This window comes from Ochotona princeps, chromosome 4 (genome assembly GCF_030435755.1).
Source record: "Ochotona princeps isolate mOchPri1 chromosome 4, mOchPri1.hap1, whole genome shotgun sequence".
Classification (NCBI taxonomy): domain Eukaryota; kingdom Metazoa; phylum Chordata; class Mammalia; order Lagomorpha; family Ochotonidae; genus Ochotona; species Ochotona princeps.
Genome location: NC_080835.1, coordinates 53,660,299 through 53,679,598, shown reverse-complemented (window position 1 = coordinate 53,679,598; position 19,300 = coordinate 53,660,299). Strand labels below are relative to the sequence as shown.

General features: G+C 41.8%; 2 protein-coding genes across 3 annotated transcripts in view; one reads left to right on the top strand and one right to left on the bottom strand.

Moving 5' to 3' along the window:
• The window catches only part of PPME1 (protein phosphatase methylesterase 1), a 61,344-nt gene extending 50,203 nt beyond the window's left edge, over positions 1 to 11,141 (bottom strand). Inside the window, exon 1 of the mRNA XM_004589897.2 lies at positions 10,787 to 11,141. Within this exon, the coding sequence (XP_004589954.1) occupies positions 10,787 to 10,887 (101 nt within the window). The 5' untranslated portion in view covers positions 10,888 to 11,141. The remainder of the gene's footprint in view (positions 1 to 10,786) is intronic.
• Positions 11,142 to 11,285: 144 nt separating this feature from the next.
• The window catches only part of C2CD3 (C2 domain containing 3 centriole elongation regulator), a 104,869-nt gene continuing 96,854 nt past the window's right edge, over positions 11,286 to 19,300 (top strand). The window contains exons 1-2 of one of the 2 annotated variants that reach the window (XM_058663571.1): positions 11,286 to 11,551; positions 16,281 to 16,550. In XM_058663571.1, coding sequence (XP_058519554.1) covers positions 11,470 to 11,551; positions 16,281 to 16,550 — 352 coding nt within the window. In that variant the 5' untranslated portion in view covers positions 11,286 to 11,469. The remainder of the gene's footprint in view (positions 11,552 to 16,280; positions 16,551 to 19,300) is intronic. The other variant, XM_058663570.1, reaches the window with a different exon arrangement.

Here is a 19,300-nt window from a genome sequence, read left to right as displayed (position 1 = left end):
CTTTTACTTTTAGTAGCTTCTGGAGGGGAGGGATACTTTTTCATTACACATAAATATTATGTGAAATTCAAATGTTTCTACAAGTATTGGTAGAACATACATTCATTATATACTGTATGACTGCTTTCAGCTTGCGACATTTACTTAGTGGTGCTAGCATGGAAGATTAAAAGGGCTTTTATACTCTAGAAGCTGTTTCGGCAAAACAAAATTTAAAAGTGTAATAAGTTTAACACAGTAACAATGAAAATGCAATACTAAGTAGTAATGCACAAAAATGATGAGAGATTTAAGAAAGCAGGCTAAAGTGGTTTAAAAGAGCTTCATGGGGGCTCGGCAGCGTGGCCTAGTGGCTAAGGTCCTCACTTTGATCCCATATGGCCGCTGGTTCTAATCCCGGCAGCTCCACTTCCTATCTCTCCTCCTCTCAGTATATCTGACTTTGTAATAAAAAAAAAAAAAAAAAAAAAAGAGCTTCATGGGTTTTAAATACCTGAAATAAGACTTGAAGAAGTGAAGAAAATAGCAGGCCTTACAAGCAAAATAACCTTACACTTGGTACAAGAACTACTTGGAAGGCTGAAACTGCCTGGAACAGGACTATGAAAAGATTTTTTTTTTTAAATAAAGCAAACATTTATTAAACTATAATAAAACCATTCCACCAAATTACAAAACCTGAGCAAGAAAAACAAATGGCACATGCTTAACTGTAATTGACATTCAAATAAAATTGCATTAAGAGTTATGTAGGGCAGAGATGATGCTTACTAAATGTACAAAATGGATTGATGAGATTAGCCAGTTAAATCTTTTCACCAGTAAGGCACTCAACAGCCCATGAGATATTTATTAAAAATGTCAAATAAATCCTCTTATTTCTGTATCATAGTGTCAAATAGCAGTAAAATAAACATGTTAAGATCCTTAATCTACTGCTATGTTTCACTGTAAAATTTACCTTTGTTAAAATTTGCTTCTGTTCAAATTTGTTGAGATCGCACGTAAAAGTATCCTAATATTACTTTGGCTGGTATTTTCTAATTACTGTATAATATTTTGGGAATGCAAATTTTATATGAAAAGATTTTAACACTGGCTTTTAACAGTACAGTTCTTGCTCTGGTCCTTTACTTGGTGGAATAACCAAAGTGTAGGACTCAACTCCCTAAAATAGTCTTAGCTCTTTGAGGATAACAGACAAAATGGGAGAGGGCAGAAAACCTAAATGAATAAAATAAAGCTGCCCAAAAGTAACTGCCTATGAACATTTGCCATTACATAAACATACTTGCCTTCAGGTTTGGGGAATTGCAGGAAGACAGATAAATGATCAAATTTTTATAAAAATAAAACTACGTTGGGGCCAGCGCGGTGGCATAGCAAGCTAAGCCTCAACCTGTAGCCCCAGCATCTCATTTGGGAACAGGTTCAAGTCCCAGCAGCTCCACTTCTGATCCAGCTTCCTGCTAATGGTCTGGAAAGGCATTACAGGAGTTCCAGCTCCTTGAGTCTCAGCATGGAAGAGGATCCTGGCTCCTGACTTTGGACTAATCCAGCTCCAACTGTTACGCCATTTGGGGAGTGAACCAGCAGACTAAAGGTCTAACTGCCTTACAAATAAAAATAAAACTAAGGCACATGTGCAAATTTTTACTTATATTTTAAATATCAAAATTCTGTAAGGACTCCATACCTGATCTTACCCCAAAGGTCAAGAAGCAATAAAATTCTGTAAATACTCATAGCAAAACATTTACCTAAAAAGTGACATGGAAATGAAGTCAAAGTTCAATTATTCTATGAAATGTTAACAGCTTTCAGCACAAATGGAGTAGCTCCTCCTAGTTATACTATCTCAATAGAACTGGTGAGGAAATACAACTGTTACAGAATGGAGTTAAACAAGCTCCAGGTTTCGGTTTCTCATTCAGTAAGTAATTAAGCAACTAGCATGCCAAATACCAGGAAAATTCAGATATAATTTCCATCCTTAAAATGCTCACTGTCTAGCAGTAATTACAAGTTAAAGGGGTAAGTGTTATTTCTACAGAGAAACAGGGGCCATAGATCACATGCTGCTTGCCTCCAATGTGATGATGCCAACTGGCAGACAATGACTCAGATCAACAAAACTGTATGACTAACTGCAAAGGAGAGCAGCAAAGCAGACAATTTTGCCTTCTTAGAGAATAAGAAATGTGATGGGTAATTTTAACAGATGTCTCAAATCGAAAGAGGCATTATACACTTCAAAACCCACTAGGCTGCTGAAGTCTATTAGGAATTATTGATGAGTCATGAACTGCACAGTAGCAGCCCTAGTTGTCCGACATTCTCCACTTTAGGAGTGCTCTAGAGGATGGTAAATAGGGAAGCTTAATTGCAGCAGCCATTTAAATCGAGACACTGTTGCTTTTAGGATGTCCTCATTAGTAGTAATCTAAAGAAAATGGAAAGAAGGCGATTAGATGGTTGGCCCAGTCGTGGAGGTGTGATGTGCTCATTACCAGTGAAAGAGCTTGTCATTAAAGCAGCAGACTTCAGGATCAACGACATACTGGAGCAGGTTATCAGAGCTCAACGAAGGCAAATCTTACTTCATGTCAAGAAACAAGTAGGTGTCCTTTATGTGTCAGACATTGGCTGTTCCACTTAGCATGGCCTGGGAAAGCAGAGAAAGATGGCTCAAGCCCTTGAGCCCCGGCACCCACATGAGAGACCTGGAAGCTCCTGGCTCCCAGGTTAGGACCAGCCCAGCTCTGGCCATTTCAGCCATTTGCAGTGAACCAACGGACAGAAAATCCCTCTTTCAGTAAAAACAAACCAATCTTTAAAACAAAACTTTCCTCTCAAAAGAAACGATCCATAACTTGAAGGAAAAAATTTTTTCCTGTTTTTTTGAAATCTGATACTAGGAAACATATTGAAGGAGACTCATTAAGCTAAAAAAATAAAACAACAACAAAAAGCTGAAGCAAATCACCCAAATTTTAGCAACACTAGGAAGAAATAAAAGACTTGCGAACAATTAACAATGGAAGATAGATCTTTACTCTTAAGTTAGCAGGTTACCATGCATCAAAGAATTGAGACCTGGCCTTAAGGGTGGGGTGAGTAGGGTGAATGGGTGTGTGGGTGTGGCCAGAGGAGTGGAGATCACTTCCTGTGTTTGTGCATGGAAACTAGGGAATTCAACCAGTTCTAGTGAAAGCAGTCCCTGGGAGACAACAGTGATGGCAACTGTTTGGGTTCCACGTTTCAGACTACAGAACCATGGCCAAAGTTCTTTCAGTTAAAAAATAAATAAATAAAAAGTAAAAATTCCCGAAAAGAAAGCTACCATGTTTCTTTAAGGTTCAGCATTGGACCCAGCAAGATGGCTCAAACAGTAAACCCTTACCTTACAAGCACTAGGATCCCAAAGGGACACTGGTTTATGTCCTAGATGCTCTACTTCCCACGCAACTCTATGCTTGTTGCCTGGGAAAGAAGTGGAGGATGGTCTAAGACTTGGGACTCTGCATGTACATCCTGGCTTTGGTTTGGCTCAGCTCTGGCTGTTGTGGCAGTTTAGCAAGTGAACCAGGGGGTGGAAGATGTTTCTGTCTCCTTCCCTCTGGAAATCTGATCTGCCTTTGCATAAAAATTGTATTATAATTTAATCTTCATTGTCAACGTAATCCCAACAAAAATTTCTATCACAGTTGCTTTCTGGCACTGTTCTAGCTAATAAGGAAGTTAATTTATGTGTTTTGTGTGTGTGTGTGCGCGCATTTCAATAATTTTACCAATCATATCTTTTAAAATTTTTATTATACAATTCCATAGGCAGGAAGTTTATTTTTTTTTAAACATTTATTTTTATTGGAAAGACAGATATACAGAGAGGAAGAAAGACAGAGAGGAAGATCCTCCGTCCAATGATTCACTCCCCAAGTAGCTGCAATGGCTGGAGCTGAGTCAATTCGAAGCCAAGAGCCAGGAGCTCCCCCGGGTCTCCCATGCAGGTGCAGGATCCCAAGGCTTTGGGCCATTCTCGACTGCTTTCCCAGGCCACAAGCAGGGAGCTGGATGGGAAGCGGAGCTGCCAGGAGTAGAACTGGCAGCCACATGGGATCCCGGTGCATGCAAGGCGAGGACTTTAACCATTACACTATAGCGCCGGGCCCAGGAAGTTTATTTTTAAGAATATAAAAATAACTTGAACTGTGGCAATACAGCAAGGTGGAGGAATCCACCATGGGGGCAGGGTTTGGGGAAGGGGGGAGGAATCCCAGTACTTATAAAACTGTGTCACATAATGCAATGTAATTTAAAAAAAAAAAAAGAATATAAAAATAAGAGGAACCAGAATGTTTTCAAAATAATGAAATAACCTATGCCGGCCCAGAGTGGTGGCAACAACATCCCAGGAATGATCAAGTGAATGAAAGATCTTCTCTTTAGATATAATCTGCCTATTAAACAAAAAGATAAATCTTTAAAAAAAAAATTACCACAAAGACATACTAATAGGGCCCAATGTGGAGCCTAATGGCTAAAGTTCTCGCCTTGCATGTGCCAGGTTTCCCATATGGCCACCAGTTTGTGTCGCAGCTGCTCTACTTCCCTCCCAGCTCCCTGCTTGTGACCTAGGAAAACAGTAGAGGATGGCCCAGACCTTACAACCCTGCACCTGCATGGCACACCCAGAAGAAGCTCCTAGCTCCTGGCTTCGGACTGGCTCAGTTCTAGCTGTGGCAGTCACTTGGGGAGTGAACCAGTGCTTGGAAGATCTTTCTGTCTTTCCTCTCTGTAAAAATTTACCTTTCCAATAAAAATCAGTAAATATTTAAAAGAAAAACATAGTAATAAAAGATAAACTCAACAGAAGTGTAGTAGCAGCACATTACTAAGTATGATGAAAAAGCAATCTCCAGAAACAGACCTAAATCTATGCAAAAATTCGGCATTTATAAAGATGTAAATTTAATCAGTGAGGAAAACAATTTCTTTACTGAGCTAAGAGTCACATAGTGGCAAAAAGACGATTTAAATAGTGTTAAAACAACTGAATAACCTACTGAACTTGTGGATTTGTTAATAACTTGTACATCAAGAACAACTTCAAATGAATACAAAAAAAAAGGAAATCTAATATGGATTCCTTATTAATACCACATTCTAGACAGATAAACAAAACTTCTGCCCATGCAAAAATATTAATAAGTATGTAGTACTGGGAAAAGTATTTTAACATAAATAAGGAGAAATATCCATAATAAAAGAATTTTCTTAATATTAAGAAACTCTTAAAATAGTATTGAGAACTTAAAAAGTTAATCAAAACTTAGATATGACGCAGCAATTCCTTTCTTACACATCTATCTGAGGGAAATGCAACATACTTCTGCACAAAGATCTGTATGTGAATGTTCACAGTAACATTGTTCATGATAGAAAGAAAAAAGGAAACAATCCAAGTGCCCATCAACTGTGCGATGAGTAAATAAAAAGTAAATAAACCACGGTACTTCCATGCAACAGAATATATTGAGCCTTAAAAAGGAGTGAAGTAGTGACACGTGCCACAATAAAGATAAACCACGAAAACAGGAAGTGAAAAATGTAAGCTGCAAAAGATCATACATTAATGATATCACTTAATATGAAAGGCCCGGGCCTAGCGGCTAAAGTTCTAATCCCGGCAGCTCCACTTCCCATCCAGCTCCCTGTTTGTGGCCTGGGAAGGCAGTTGAGGACGGCCCAAAGCATTGGGACCCTGCACCCGCGTGGGAGACCCAGAAAAGGTTCCTGGTTCCAGGCTCCAGATCGGTGCGCACTGGCTGTTGCGGTCACTTGGGGAGTGAAACATCGGACGGAAGATCTTCCTCTCTGTCTCTTCTCCTCTCTGCATATCTGACTTGGTAATAAAATGAATAAATCTTAAAAAAAAAATATGGAAGGCCCAGAATAGGTAAATTCATATACAGAAACAGTGGTTGCTAGGCACTGCGGGACAGTGATTGCTATGCATAAGGAGTATCATGAAAGTATTTTGGAAATAGCAGTGATGACTATGCAACCTGGAGAACACACTAAAACTCACTGAACTATACATTTTAACAAAGGATTTCTTTGGAATGTGAAGTATACATTAATGTTTTTAAAATGGAAAAATGACACTGTGACTTGTTTTTTTTTTAAATAACTGAACATATCACTTTACTTTGCCCTTTATTATCCTGTATGAATACCACATTAGAATCTTCCTAAGAGGCTAGCTATCCATAATAAATAAGAAGTTGGACAAGAGACTACCCAATCAGATACAAATAAATATTCAGTTTAGGTGTGGGGAAAATTGATACTATAAAGGAAACTGAGAGAGAGCTTCTACTTCATAAGTTACTCTTAGTTTATGGTCACCTACTGCTCCTCAAGAGTTTAAGTGACAAGAACCATAGTATTTTCACATAATATTTCATTCTCCAAGAAGTTCTCCTTAATCAGTTGTCTTCATTGACACTATGAGAGGCTAAATGACTTGATAAAAATACTCAAGCTGGGCCTCAAATCCTATCCTATAAACTCAAACCAAGACAAAACAAGCAGAATAACTGACCCAAAAACCTGAAGTTCTGGTCTGAAGACTTCCATCTAAAAAATTACTCACCCTGTGATCTTAGGCAGGTCAAATGAACATGTAAACATTTTCATTTATTAGAATATTAACCCTTGCCTTTATGTACTCAGAGAATACAAAAAGGTACCATCATAGATATGTCAGATAAAGTACTACAGAAATGTAAGAGGTAACTATAGAAAAGCAACACTACTAATAAGCCAAAATTTGTTGAATAACAAATGGTTTTTAATATTTTATAGTCTCGGGACTGGTGCCTTGGCGGAGTAAACTCAATCGCCTCCTTGCATGCACCAGCATTCCATAACAGCACCAGTTCGTATCCTGGCTGTTCTACTTCCCATCCAGTTCCCTGTCCATGACCTGGAAAAACAGCAGAAGACTGTATCGGCATGGGAGGCCCAAAGCTGCTCCCGGCTTCAGATGGTCCTAGTTCTGGGCTCTACAGCCATTTGAAGGGTGGACCAGAGATGGAAGAACTCACTGTCTCATCTTCCCTGTAACTGTCTTTAAAATGAAAATAGAATATATTTTTCCCCCAAAGATTTGTTTTTATTGGAAAAGCAGGATCAAATTTACAAAGAGGAGAAAGAGAGAAAGCACTTCCATCTCCTGGTTTATCCCAAAAAGGCTGCAATGGCCAGAGCTGAGTAAATTCAAAGTCAGGACATTCTTCTAAGCCTCCCATGCAGGTGTAGGATCCCAAGCTCTTGGCCAACCTCCACTGTTTTCCCAGGCTGTAAGCATGGAGTTAGGTGGGAACTGGAGCAGCTGGGACAGGAACCAGTGCCTATATGGCAATCCAGTCCTTGCAAGGTGAAGATTTAGCCAATTGAGCCATTTCACCAGACCCAATAAAATAAACCTTAAAAAAATATTCTGTAGTCTATCAGTAACAGCATGCTCTAAAACAGTGATTTTCACAAGATACTCAAACTCCTCTGAAGTAAATCACATGTACAAAGCAGACAGAAACCCCAAATTCACTTATATCAGAGTAAATCTAAAAGCTTTTCAGAAGTTCAGATCCACTATATTTATCAGCATCTACTGACATGTATTAGGGAACAATGATACCAGGATTTCACACCATACCTAACAGAAAGTGTTGGAATACAAAAAAGTAACTAATTCTAAAGACTACACCTAGATTGAATTCTAGTACTGCCACTTACCTTTAATGAGACACAGAATTTCCTTATCTATAAATATGAGGAAATATCTACCTTATAGAGTTGTAGGCTGATTAAATACAATAAAAGAACATAAATAAAATTACTACCACAAATGTCTGGAACAGAGGACTTGAAAAAAAAAAGCAATCATTATTATTATATTACCTATCCTCCATTATAGTCCCAATTCTTCAGAATTACTAAATCCAATCCAAAGAGATAAATTACGGAAACACAAGAAAAAGTGTAAATTCAACATGCACTCTGAATATATATCCACATTTAAGTAAGGTTTAGTGAAACTGAAGTCCAGGAGATGTTAAATAGTTGAAAGAGAATATCAAAGGAACAGGCTGGACTACAAAGTTAAGTAAGATGGAAGAGCAGAAAGGAAGCAAGGGAAAAAGGGAAAAAAAAGCATACATGGAGAAATAAAAAAAGAATGCTTTAAAAAAGGTGAAGTCAGAGGCTCAGTGCAGTAACCTAGCAGATGAGTCCTCACCTTGCACATGCCAGGACCCCATATGGGCGCCAGTTCTAATCCTAGCAGCTCCACTTCCCATCCAGCTCCCTGCTTGTGGCCTGGGAAAGCAGTTGAGGACGGCCCAAAGTCTTGGGATCCTGCACCCACGTGGGAGACCCAGAAGAGGTTTCGAGCTCCTGGCTTTGCCTCGGCTCAGCTCAGCTCCGGCCATTGCAGCCGCTTGGGGAGTGAATCATCGGACAGAAGATCTTCCTCTCTCTCTTCCTCTCTGTATATCTGCCTTTCCAATAAAAATAAATCAACCTTTAAAAAAAATGGTGAAGTCAGGCTTCTTAAACAGCACTGATGAAGGAAACGGACTATGCAAAGGAATGACATACAATTCAAACCAAGGAGGACTCCCAGGATGACAACTGTGAATGCAAACACCAGTCTCACAGTCAAGAGATCTTAGTCCAAGTCCTTAGTTGTCCTGCTACTACATTTCTAAGGCTCAGTTAATATCAGGAAGATTTGAATCTGTTTATTTTTTTTAATTTGCTTTTATTTATTTAAAAGACAGTTATAGAGAATAAGGAAAAGAGACTCTTCCATCCAGATGGTTCACTCTCCGAATGGCCAAAATAGCCAGGTGCCAAGAACTCCTTCCAGGTGTCCCAAGTGTGTGCTGACTGCTGCTCTTCCAGGTGCATTCAGTAGGGAGCGGGCCAGGAAGTAGAACAGCCAGGACTCAAACTGGTGCCCTTATGAGACATCAGCTCACAGGGAATAGCTTAACTTACTATGCCACATCAGCAGTGCCAATTTCCTCATTCATTCAGAAAATACTTTCCCTTAAAAAAATACTGAATACTCTGAGTCTCAACTTCCACAAGATTACAGTGGAATGGTGAGGTCAATCCTTTCTAAACTTTCTTCCCGCTTTATAATTCCAGGGTCAAATACCCTATGAATACATTATCACTAACTTGAGGTTTTACATGAGGCCCGCATTATGTACCAAATAAAGAAGCAGAAAAAAATGCTGGAAAATAAGCTACTGAAGGATCACATAATAGTTTCCAGCATACACTTTTATATTATGATAAAGAAGCAAAAAGATCTTTCTTTTCCAGGATAAGCAATTAACCTAGATCAAGAAGACTGAAGATCTAACAACCACACAGGCTTCTAATCAACAAGCCACCATTTTCTCTTGGTATTCTAACCCCAGCTTTTCATCTTCAGAAAACCTGTTCTGACAAATTGAGAAGCCAAATTCTAATTAAACCTTCCTGCAACATGTGTGCTTAATAAAACGTACTTTTATATATGCATAGAAAAATGGTGATGGGAAGTCAGCAACTAGGATATATATCAATAATAAAAGTTAATAAAAAATTAACTTTACAACCCAGGTAAATTCTCCCAAATAATCTATTCTAGGTCAGTTTCCAGAATATTTTCAACCATGCTTTGAGAGCTAAAATAATATTCATCTTCCCTTAGATGTAGTCTTCCACCCCTCTTTATTGTGCGCCCATCAACTCATCTCCTGTCAGTTTCCTCACTTTTCCACCATCACAGAAGCCTTGCTGTCAGGCCAGGATCAGAGGCGAGGTCTCCACCTCAGCTTACTCTGGTTTTTCCAACCATTCTCACAGCCCCTTCTGCCTTAAATGGTTCTATTATTCTTAGGATCTGTTTTCACACAACTGCATATCCTACCCTCAACTCCTTATTGATCGACTTTAACACATTATCTTTAGAACCTCAAGTTTCTCTAGTCTCTTTTCAAGAATATCTACGAACTCCCATCTAGGATCCCAAACACAACACATTCACCACTGCCTCCGGCTCTACTAGCAAATCTCTCTCTTTACTACCAGCAATCCCCTCAATCCTATCTGATACAAATACCAAACGTCTACTGCGTTCTGCTTTCCAGAAACTACTCTTGCAATGGTTCCACCGCCTCCCTGCCTGTGTTCTCCACCATTCCTTAGGCCTATTCCTGAGCCTCCTGAGACCTAAGTCACCCCCTCAATCTGTCTCTTACACCTCCGGGAACGCTCTAGAATCTTCTGTTCCCTACTGCTGCTCCCCCCAGTGTCCTCCTCCCCCACTTTTCTATTTAATTCCCACAGCCTTCCCACTCGTGCCAAACCTTTTCTTAGCTGTGCCCCCTCCCAATTCCCTTCAACTTTTCTTTCAGTCCTATTCCCCTCAACGCCCCCATGCAATCCGGTAGACGACCCCCCACCTCCGTCGTCATTCTCCATCCCTTAAATTCGGCTCTCAGCTTCCCCAAGCTTTGCGTGATCCCCTTCTCTCTTCCACAATATTATGTGTCGTCCTCCAATTCTCATGGACCAAGGCACCTCCCCTAAGGACCCACAGCTGCCTCCTACTCCACCAAAACGTGACCAGGCCTCCGCCGACACCTGGTGCCCTCTCAGAAGCTCCATTCCCTCAAGAGCGGGGCCTGGCCTCCAGGGAGCAGGGGTGTGGGTCACGTACCCCATCCGCATCTTGGCTCCGCTCTGACTGCCCCCGCCGCCCGGGAGCGGAGGGCGAGAAGGCAGACGGCCGAGGTGCATGCTCTTCTCCAGCGCCGACATCAAGGCGAGGCCGCACGCCAAGAGGAGTCGCAGCAGCGTCCCACGCGAAGGGCGGCCCAACCGGTCCCGACACGCTGCCCTAACGACGTCCAGCCGCCCTGAACAGCACCCAGTCGCCGGCTGCGCCGCCTCTGCCGCCCTCCGGCTCTGGAGGCTCCACCCCCTCGCTGCGAGCTTCACCGGAAGTGCGCAACAGCCCGCCCACAAAGGCAGCCGGGTAACGGAGTCTACGTTAGCCCCGAGTCGAGGGCCGGTCTTCCTAGGAAAACGGAGCGCTTCCCAAGGCAATGCACGCCGGGCAATGCCGTCCTCGCAGGGCGTGTCGCTTTGCGCTTGCGCAGCTGGAGGTGCCTCTGTCCAACCCCGCCGAGGTTAGTGTAGCAAAGCATCCTGGGTGTTGTAGTCTATTGACGGGAAGGAGTCCTGGCGCCGTGCCATCTCAAGGCTTTCCGGAGACTGTTGAAGGAAGAATTGCGGCTTCCTGTCTCCCAGGCTGCCCAGCGCTGCCGGTTGCTTGGGAACACAAGAGCCGTGTAAAGGATGGCGGGAGGATACGGCTAGGGGTGCAGACACCGGGGCTGAATGGGTAAAGAAACACTCAGGCTCGTCATGAAACAACGAAAAGGCCTGAGCCCCGGGGGCGGTCGTGGGCGCAAGAAGAGAGGTAACGTGAACTGTCAACAGTTGGGGAGCGCTTCCTGGGGTGGGAGTCCTAGGGCGCAGAGTGTAAAGGATTCCGGGGAACCCTCACGTCTACGAGTGTAAGATGGGGGTCAGGGGGAATAGGAACCCGGAAGGTTAGAAGGGAGAGCCCTTCTAAAGGAACACAGGTGGACCGAGAGGAGGAGTCGGTGGGGCAGAGTGAGGGCTGGCAAGGGGAGAACAGAAATCTCCACCTTTGCACACAAAGGTGAACGCATATCTGTGTGTGCATCTTTGGAAGTTCACAGAGAGCTCGAAAAAGTTGGAGTTGAGAGTGTGTTACTGATCCTAGCGGTTAGTGAACCTGTTTCATACACTCCAGGGCTAACACGAAGCAGGACGCAGGCAGTGTTGATGGAACGACGAAGCAGGAGTTTGGGAAAGCGTCGGGAGAAACGAGTTGTGGTAGAATCAGAGGATCTTGTAAAGGATCTGCAGGGTGAACAAAGGGCATAAGCCAGAGGACCTCATCAGGATAGTAGAGGCTTGGGGGGAAGAATAGAGGATGTTGACTGCGTTGGGAGTTATGCCAGGAGCCTGGAGCCCATCAGGAAGCTGCAGCTTGAATCTGTGCAAGGCTACCCTTGAGCAATATAAAAAGGACATTGGGTGACCCTGACTTCTTACATTACAAGCACTTTAAGAAGGAAGGCAGTACTAGGCAATGGACTTGAGGACTGAAGCCACAGGCTGGGAATGATGACTTGTGATCACAAGTCAAGGTAGAAATCATGATGAAGAATGGCCTACTTGCTATGCCGTGTGCGTATGTTGTCATGTGCGTACCTGTATATACGTTTTATAATAAAACTATTAAAAATATAGGAGGGTTGCGGTTTTGGCACATGATAGGACCCTGCTTGAATTGGGCCCCTGATTCTGAGTGCCTAGTTCGAGTCCTAGATCCTCTGCTTCTGATCTAGCTTCTGGCCAGTAGGCACCCCAAGTAGCAGCCGATGGTGGCTGCAGGAGCTAGGTCCCTGCCACCCTTGTGGGGGAGATTGTGGTGCAGTTGTGGGCTCCTAGATAGGACCAACAGGTGGAAGGTCTCTATCTCCTTTGCTTGTTTCCTTTCTCTCTCTGCCTTTCCATTTTTAAAAAATAGAATATGTTAGTTCTTTTCACTCTTATAGACAGAGAAGATTGTCTGCTTTAGAAAGGAAAAAAACCTCATTGTGACACACTGGATTAAGCCACTTGGCATACCCACATCGTCTATGCTCTGCTACCAACCCAGCTTCCTGCTGATGTGCTTGGAAAAGCAGCAGACCTGACAGTGGCCCAAGTGCTTAGGCCCCTGCAACCCAAGTGGAGCTTTCCAATGGAGTTCTGGCATCCACCTGGCCCAGTCCTGTTATGGTCATTTTGGAAGTGAACCAGCAGATAGAAGATTCTCATTCTCTCTTTATCTTTCTTTGACACTCTGCCTTTCAAATAAATTTGTTAGGTTTTTTTTTTTTTACATTTTTTTAAATTGGAAATTCAGAATTCCAGAGAGAGAAGATGAGACAGAGAAAAAGGTCTTCTGTGCACAGGTTCACTCTCCAAGAGACCACAACAACTAGAGCTGGGCTGATCCAAAGCCTGGAGGCAGGATCTTCTTCCAGGTCTCACATGCGGGTGCAGAGTCCCAAGAACCTGGACCATCCTCTACTGCTTTCCCATGTCACAGTCAGGGAGCTGGCTGGGAAGTGGAGCAGCTGGGACACAAACCGGTACCCATATGGGATCCCAGCAGTTGCAAGGCGAGGATTTAACCACTGAACCACTGCACCAGGTCCATTGTTAGAATTTTTTGAGGAGGAATCCACCATGGGGGGAGGGTAGGGGGAGGAGTTGGGGGAATCCCAGAGCCTATGAAACTGTGTCACATAATACAATGTAATTAATTTTTAAAAAAAAAGAATTTTTGAAAGTCTAACAACTCAGATACATAGATCCCCAAATCCCATACTAGACCTGTTAGATTCTAGTATGTTTTCCATCTTTAGGGATATTCACTTACGTACACATTTTCCCCCAACCCTCCCCCCCAAATCAGAGTAATGGATGACAATCAAAATCCTTAAAGTTGTACAAAAAATATTAATTCATTCCCTAATTTGCATTTTGATTTACCATCTTTCTGGAATCTATTAAAAACTAAAACGAGTCATACTATGAACCCAACACTGTGGTGGAAATGAACGGTAGACTCTCAGGATGAGAATCTTTACCCTTATTGACTGCGAGCATGTTGGAAAGTAGAGGCACAGGCAGTGCAAGGCTGCATTCGCAGGATCTAATGTCATCGGAACTATAGCTGGGAGCCCTGAGCGGTCCTCAGAAACAGAACAGTTGACTTCCTTTGGGACTCGGGAGAAGAGGAGCTTTCTCTGGTCCTTACTTATTTCCAACTTTGGATATCCACCCTCTCTTGCAATGACCATCAGGGTTGCTCCAGAGGCCCCCCCCCCCAAAAAAAATTAGATTGGATAGAGACCAATAAGGAAGGCTTAGAACAGACAGGAAACGTTCAGCCTGGACTCACATACGCCTTACTAGGTAGGACACAAAGATTAGTTACTCCTAACCAAGGTATTGAAGATTTCTCTGCACACCCCTCCTAACACTGTTCTGTGCCTCAGACGTTACCATATGCCTTGTTAAAGTTATAAGCCTGTTTGGACTATGCTAAATTCGTCAAGTTCAGTAAAAATCATACTTCAATACTATAAGCTGCTAAATACAAAAATTAAAATAGGCACGAGACAGCTGAATAATACCCTATAACCATTTTAAGGTGTAGAGCAGCCGGTTGTATATAAACTAAACTTGAAATGTCAATGTAATAGTCATAGGATGAGGTTTAGAACTTGCATTTTCTAACATATTAGTCACTTAATACCATGCCAATTAACTCCATAATGTTGTAAATTGTTGTTGATGTTGTGTTGTGAGTTTTCATTGGAGGGGATGATATTCTGCCAGCTCTATTTTCAGACCAGAGATGGTCTCCCAATGAAACTGTTGAACTTATCTGGACAATAAGATGCTGGACTCTATGTATGTACATGCTCACAATGAAGGAATCATGACTGGGTGTGAACTGTACTACTGCAACAATGTGGAGGAATCCAACATGGGGGGAAGGCATGGGGATGGGTTGGGGGATCCCAGAGCCTATGAAACAAAATCAAATTTTTTTAAAAAAGGCTGTGTTCGTTGAAATGCAGAGTGGTGCCACGTTTTGTTTAGTGATGGTTTTCAAATAAGATTTAAAGATAACGTATCTTTAAAACTGTGGACATTGTAATCACTGAAACAGCAAAACTTAGAAAAATTTCCAACTACTTGCATTTAAAAAACCTATTTCATTATATTTGTGTTTTTCTTTTTAAGATTTGTTTATTTTTATTGGAAAGACATATTTACAGAGAGAAGGAGAGACAGAAAGATCTTCCATTTGCTGGTTCACTTCCCAAATGGCTGCAATAGCTGAAGCTGAGCCAATCTGAAGCCAGGAGCTTCTTCCAGGTCTCCCATGTGGGTGCAGGTCCCCAAGGGTTTGGGCCATTCTTCACTGCTTTCCCAGGCCACAAGCAAGGAACTGGATGGGAAATGGAGCAGCTGGGACACAAACTGGCACCCAAATGGCGTATTGGCACCTGGAGGTGGAGGTTAACAAGCTGAGCTATCATCCAGGCCCAATATAGTTGTGTTTTTCAAATAACATATTTCATTTAAACAGTTTGTGTAAGCATGTCTTAATAGTTCTTTATTTACAACAAGCAGAATTTTTTTAATGATATATTTTAGGGCCAGCATCCATATGGGTACTCAGCATCCCCAACCTGCTCTATTAATGATGTAGCTTTTTGCTTGTGTCCTAGGAAAACAGCAGAGCAAGGCTCAAACCCTCCCCGTACCCATGTGGAAGACTGCAAGAAGCTCCTGACTTTGGATCAGCTCAGCTCCAGTGGATAGAGGACCTCTCTCTGTAGAGTCTACCTTTCGAGAAAAATAAATCTTTCCCCCAAGAAAATTATTTATTTTGATAGAGTTACAGAAAGAGAGAGGAAGAGACAAAAAGATTTCCCATCTACTGCTCACTCCCCAAACGTGGCACAGTTGTCAGCACTGGCCAGACCAAAGCCAGGAGCTTCATGTCAGGTTTCCCACATTGGTGACAGGGAACCCAAACACTTGGGTACTCTCCTCCCCTACTTTTCCCTAGTGATGAGCAGGGAGCTGGATTGTTATCAGAATAGCTGGAAGATGAACCGATGCCTTGCAGAGTACCCTGATTTAAACCGTAAATATTCATTAGTTATCAGAGTAGCTTAAGTGCCTAGACAGTTTATTTGTTCCAGGAGTGGGGAGCCTTTTTTCCTGCCAAGGGCCATTTGGATATTTATAACATTCATGGGCCATGCAAAATTATCAAATTAAAAGTTAGCCTGCTGTAGATTTTTTTGAATTTCATGTCCTACCCACAGTTGCCTTAGCAGGGCCAGATCAAATGCTTCCATCTGCAGGCCGTGCCTTCTCCACTCCTGTGTGTGGTCTGGCTTGCTCCTTCCTTCTCATGTGTTAGAATAGGTAAGATGCACCTTCATTCTGAGAAGACCAAAATGTTTTGCTTATTTTAATTTAAAAGGCATATTTTACTTTCTATATTCTAAATTTTGACTGTTTTGATTCCTCTGTAGGTTTGAGTGACATTTCTCCGTCAACAAGCCTACCTCCCCTGGTGGAAGGCCAGCTACGCTGCTTTCTAAAACTTACTATTAATAAAGTCATATGGAAGATTGCAAAGCCTCCCACTTGTGTCCTTGTCCGAGTGAGATGGTGGGGAGAAACATCAGATGGAACCCTCTTTTGTCCCAGGGATGCACTGCAGACTGAACCAAAGACTGTGAGAACAACTACACGTTATGCTATTCGCTGTGGTCCAAAGCAGTTTACCTCTTACCTAACAGGTATCTTTTATTTATTTATTTATTTAGTTAGTTAGTTAGTTAGTTAGTTAGTTAGTTAGTTTCACCTGCAGACCTAAGACAAAACATGTGGTCGTGCTGTTAGTGGTTGGTGTTATTGTCCACCTTATAGCTATTAACACTGTTAGCTTTTTTTAGGATGTATTTATTTACCTGACGGGTATGACAGAAGGAGAGAAGAAAGAGAACATGCTCTATCTTCTATCCTGTAGTTCAGCCCAAAGCCAATAGCACAGAAATCCATCCATGTATTACACATGTTTGGCAGGGGACCAAATGCTCAGGCCATCGTCCACTACTTTCCCAGTAACATAAGCAGCTGAGCTGGATCAGAAGCAAGGCAGCAGGGACCCAAACTGGCATTCCTTTGTGGAATACCGTTATTGCAGGTAATGGATTAACTGGCTGTGCCACAATGCCAACCATGGACATTGTTAATTGTTGAGAGGTCAAAGACATTTAATAATAGCCTTCATTAATTGAAGATGCACTATATATTAGCACTTGATACTCACATCCTTACAGTATCTTTACAAGATTTTTTTTCTGTATTTTAGTAAAAAAAACAAAAATATACAATGAATACTAAGATCACAAAGTTGATAAATGGTGGAAATGTGACTTAAATCCTCTTGTCTCTGATACCAGAACTCTTGCCCTTTTCATTGTGTTACTTTTCTAGAGGTAACAGCTGTGGTTTTCCCTTTATTACACTTGAAGAAAGACACTATGGATGTGATACCTACAAATATTACAAGATGCTATATGCTAAATGCCACATTAGTGCTTTAGTGAGTTAGGAACACAAGTTTTCAGAAAACGAAGCAGTATTCTGTAGGGATCCAGAAGGCAAAAGTTGTCTTCATTTCCTCACAAGGAAAGTATTCTAAATATACTGTGTTATTTCTCTATTAGAGTTAGGCTTTCTGAAAAACACATTGTGAATGAGGGAGTTGTCAAATCAATCCAGTTCTATTAAATTAAAATTGAGGACTTATTATGTAGATATTGTTGGGCTAACAATCTTAGAGAATTAGATGAATTAAATATTTGTCTTTATATTCTATTAAAAGAGTTTTGAAACCTCAAAATGTAAAGAACACTTGCTGTAATTCATTCAAAATATGTGTTGAACACTTGGCATGTGCAGGGGTTGGGGATTTTTTTTTTTTAATGCCAAGAACTGGTTTGGATATTTATGACATTTAGGGACATACAAAATTATACACTTAAAAATTAGATTGGGGCCAGTGCAGTGGCACAACAGGTTTATCTGCCACCTGCAATGCTGGCATCCCACATGTGTACAAGTTCGTGTACCAGCTGCTTCACTTCCAAACCAGGTCCCTGCTAATGTGCCCTGACAAGAAGCAGAAGATACCCAAGTGCTTGGGTCCATGTGGGAGACCATGAAGCAACTCCAGGCTCCTGGCTTCGGCCTGACTCAGTCTGGGCTGTTGCAGCCATTTGGAGAGTGAACCAGTGGAGTGAAGATTCTGTCCGTCTTTCTCTCTAATTCTGCATTTTAAGTGCATAAGATAAATCTTTACAAAAAATAAAAATAAATTTTGAAAGAAATTAGCCTGCTATAAATTTATCAGATTTTGAGCCCTTCCTGTAATTGCCTTGGCAGGGCCATACCAAGTAGTTTCACAGACATCATATAGTCCATGCACCAGGTGTTCTCCTCTGCTCGACATTATGTTAGATGCTATGAGGATTGCAAAAATGAGTCAGCAAAACATTATTCACAAGGAAGTTTAGGTACAGTAGTAGGTTGAGAGCAATCATTGCTGTCAAAGGACACCCAGAGGTACTCTTGGCATGGAAAAACTAAGTTTTAATGAAAGAGGAGTGATTTCAAGTTACATAAAGGAGAAGATATCTATGTGTAGTATAATCAAAATGTCAAGAATTTGTTTGAACATCCCATGATACAACAAAACATTGTAGGTGGCATCTGAACATGCACACATTTAGGTTAGTGTTACAACCTGGGAGATGTGGAGAAAGTCTCTTCCCTTCTCCGACCCTGTTTCCTCGTCTGTAAAATGAGTTCTGAGAGTTGACCATTCGCCTTCTATATAGTGTTCCAAAGCAGCAGCTTGATTGAATGAGAGGAACACAGGCTTCCTGTAAATGTAGGATTGTTGCCTACTATCAATCCAGACCTAATTCTGAATGAAGACAGAAGCATTAATATTTTAGAGCCATTAAGAGACTTAATGAGGGCCCAGCACAGTGGCTCAATTGGCTAATCCTCCACCTCTAAGCACCAGGATCCCATATAGGCACTGGTTTGTGTCCCAGATACTCCACTTTCTATCCAGCTCCTTGCTTGTAACCTAGGAAAGCAGCGAAGGACAACCCAAGTGCTTGGGACCCGGCACCCACATGGGAGACCTGGAAGAAGCTGCTGGCTCCCAGGTTGAGATTGGCTCAACTCCAGCTTTTGTAGCCATTTGGAGAGTGAGCCAGTGGATGAAAGATCTTTCTGTCTCTCCTCTATGTAAATCTGCCCTTCCAATAAAAATAAATAAGTCTTTAAAAAAAAAAAAGTGGTGGCTTGTGGGGGTGGGGGAGGTAAGAAATGTAATGAGGCAGGGAAGAACTGGATTGTTAGTGAACAGCCAACAAATCTTGGTCTGTTTTCATTGTTGTAGATGTAGACATACACATCATTTTATAATGCACAGAGCAGTTTTACACCCATTAGCTCATATGATTTTTAG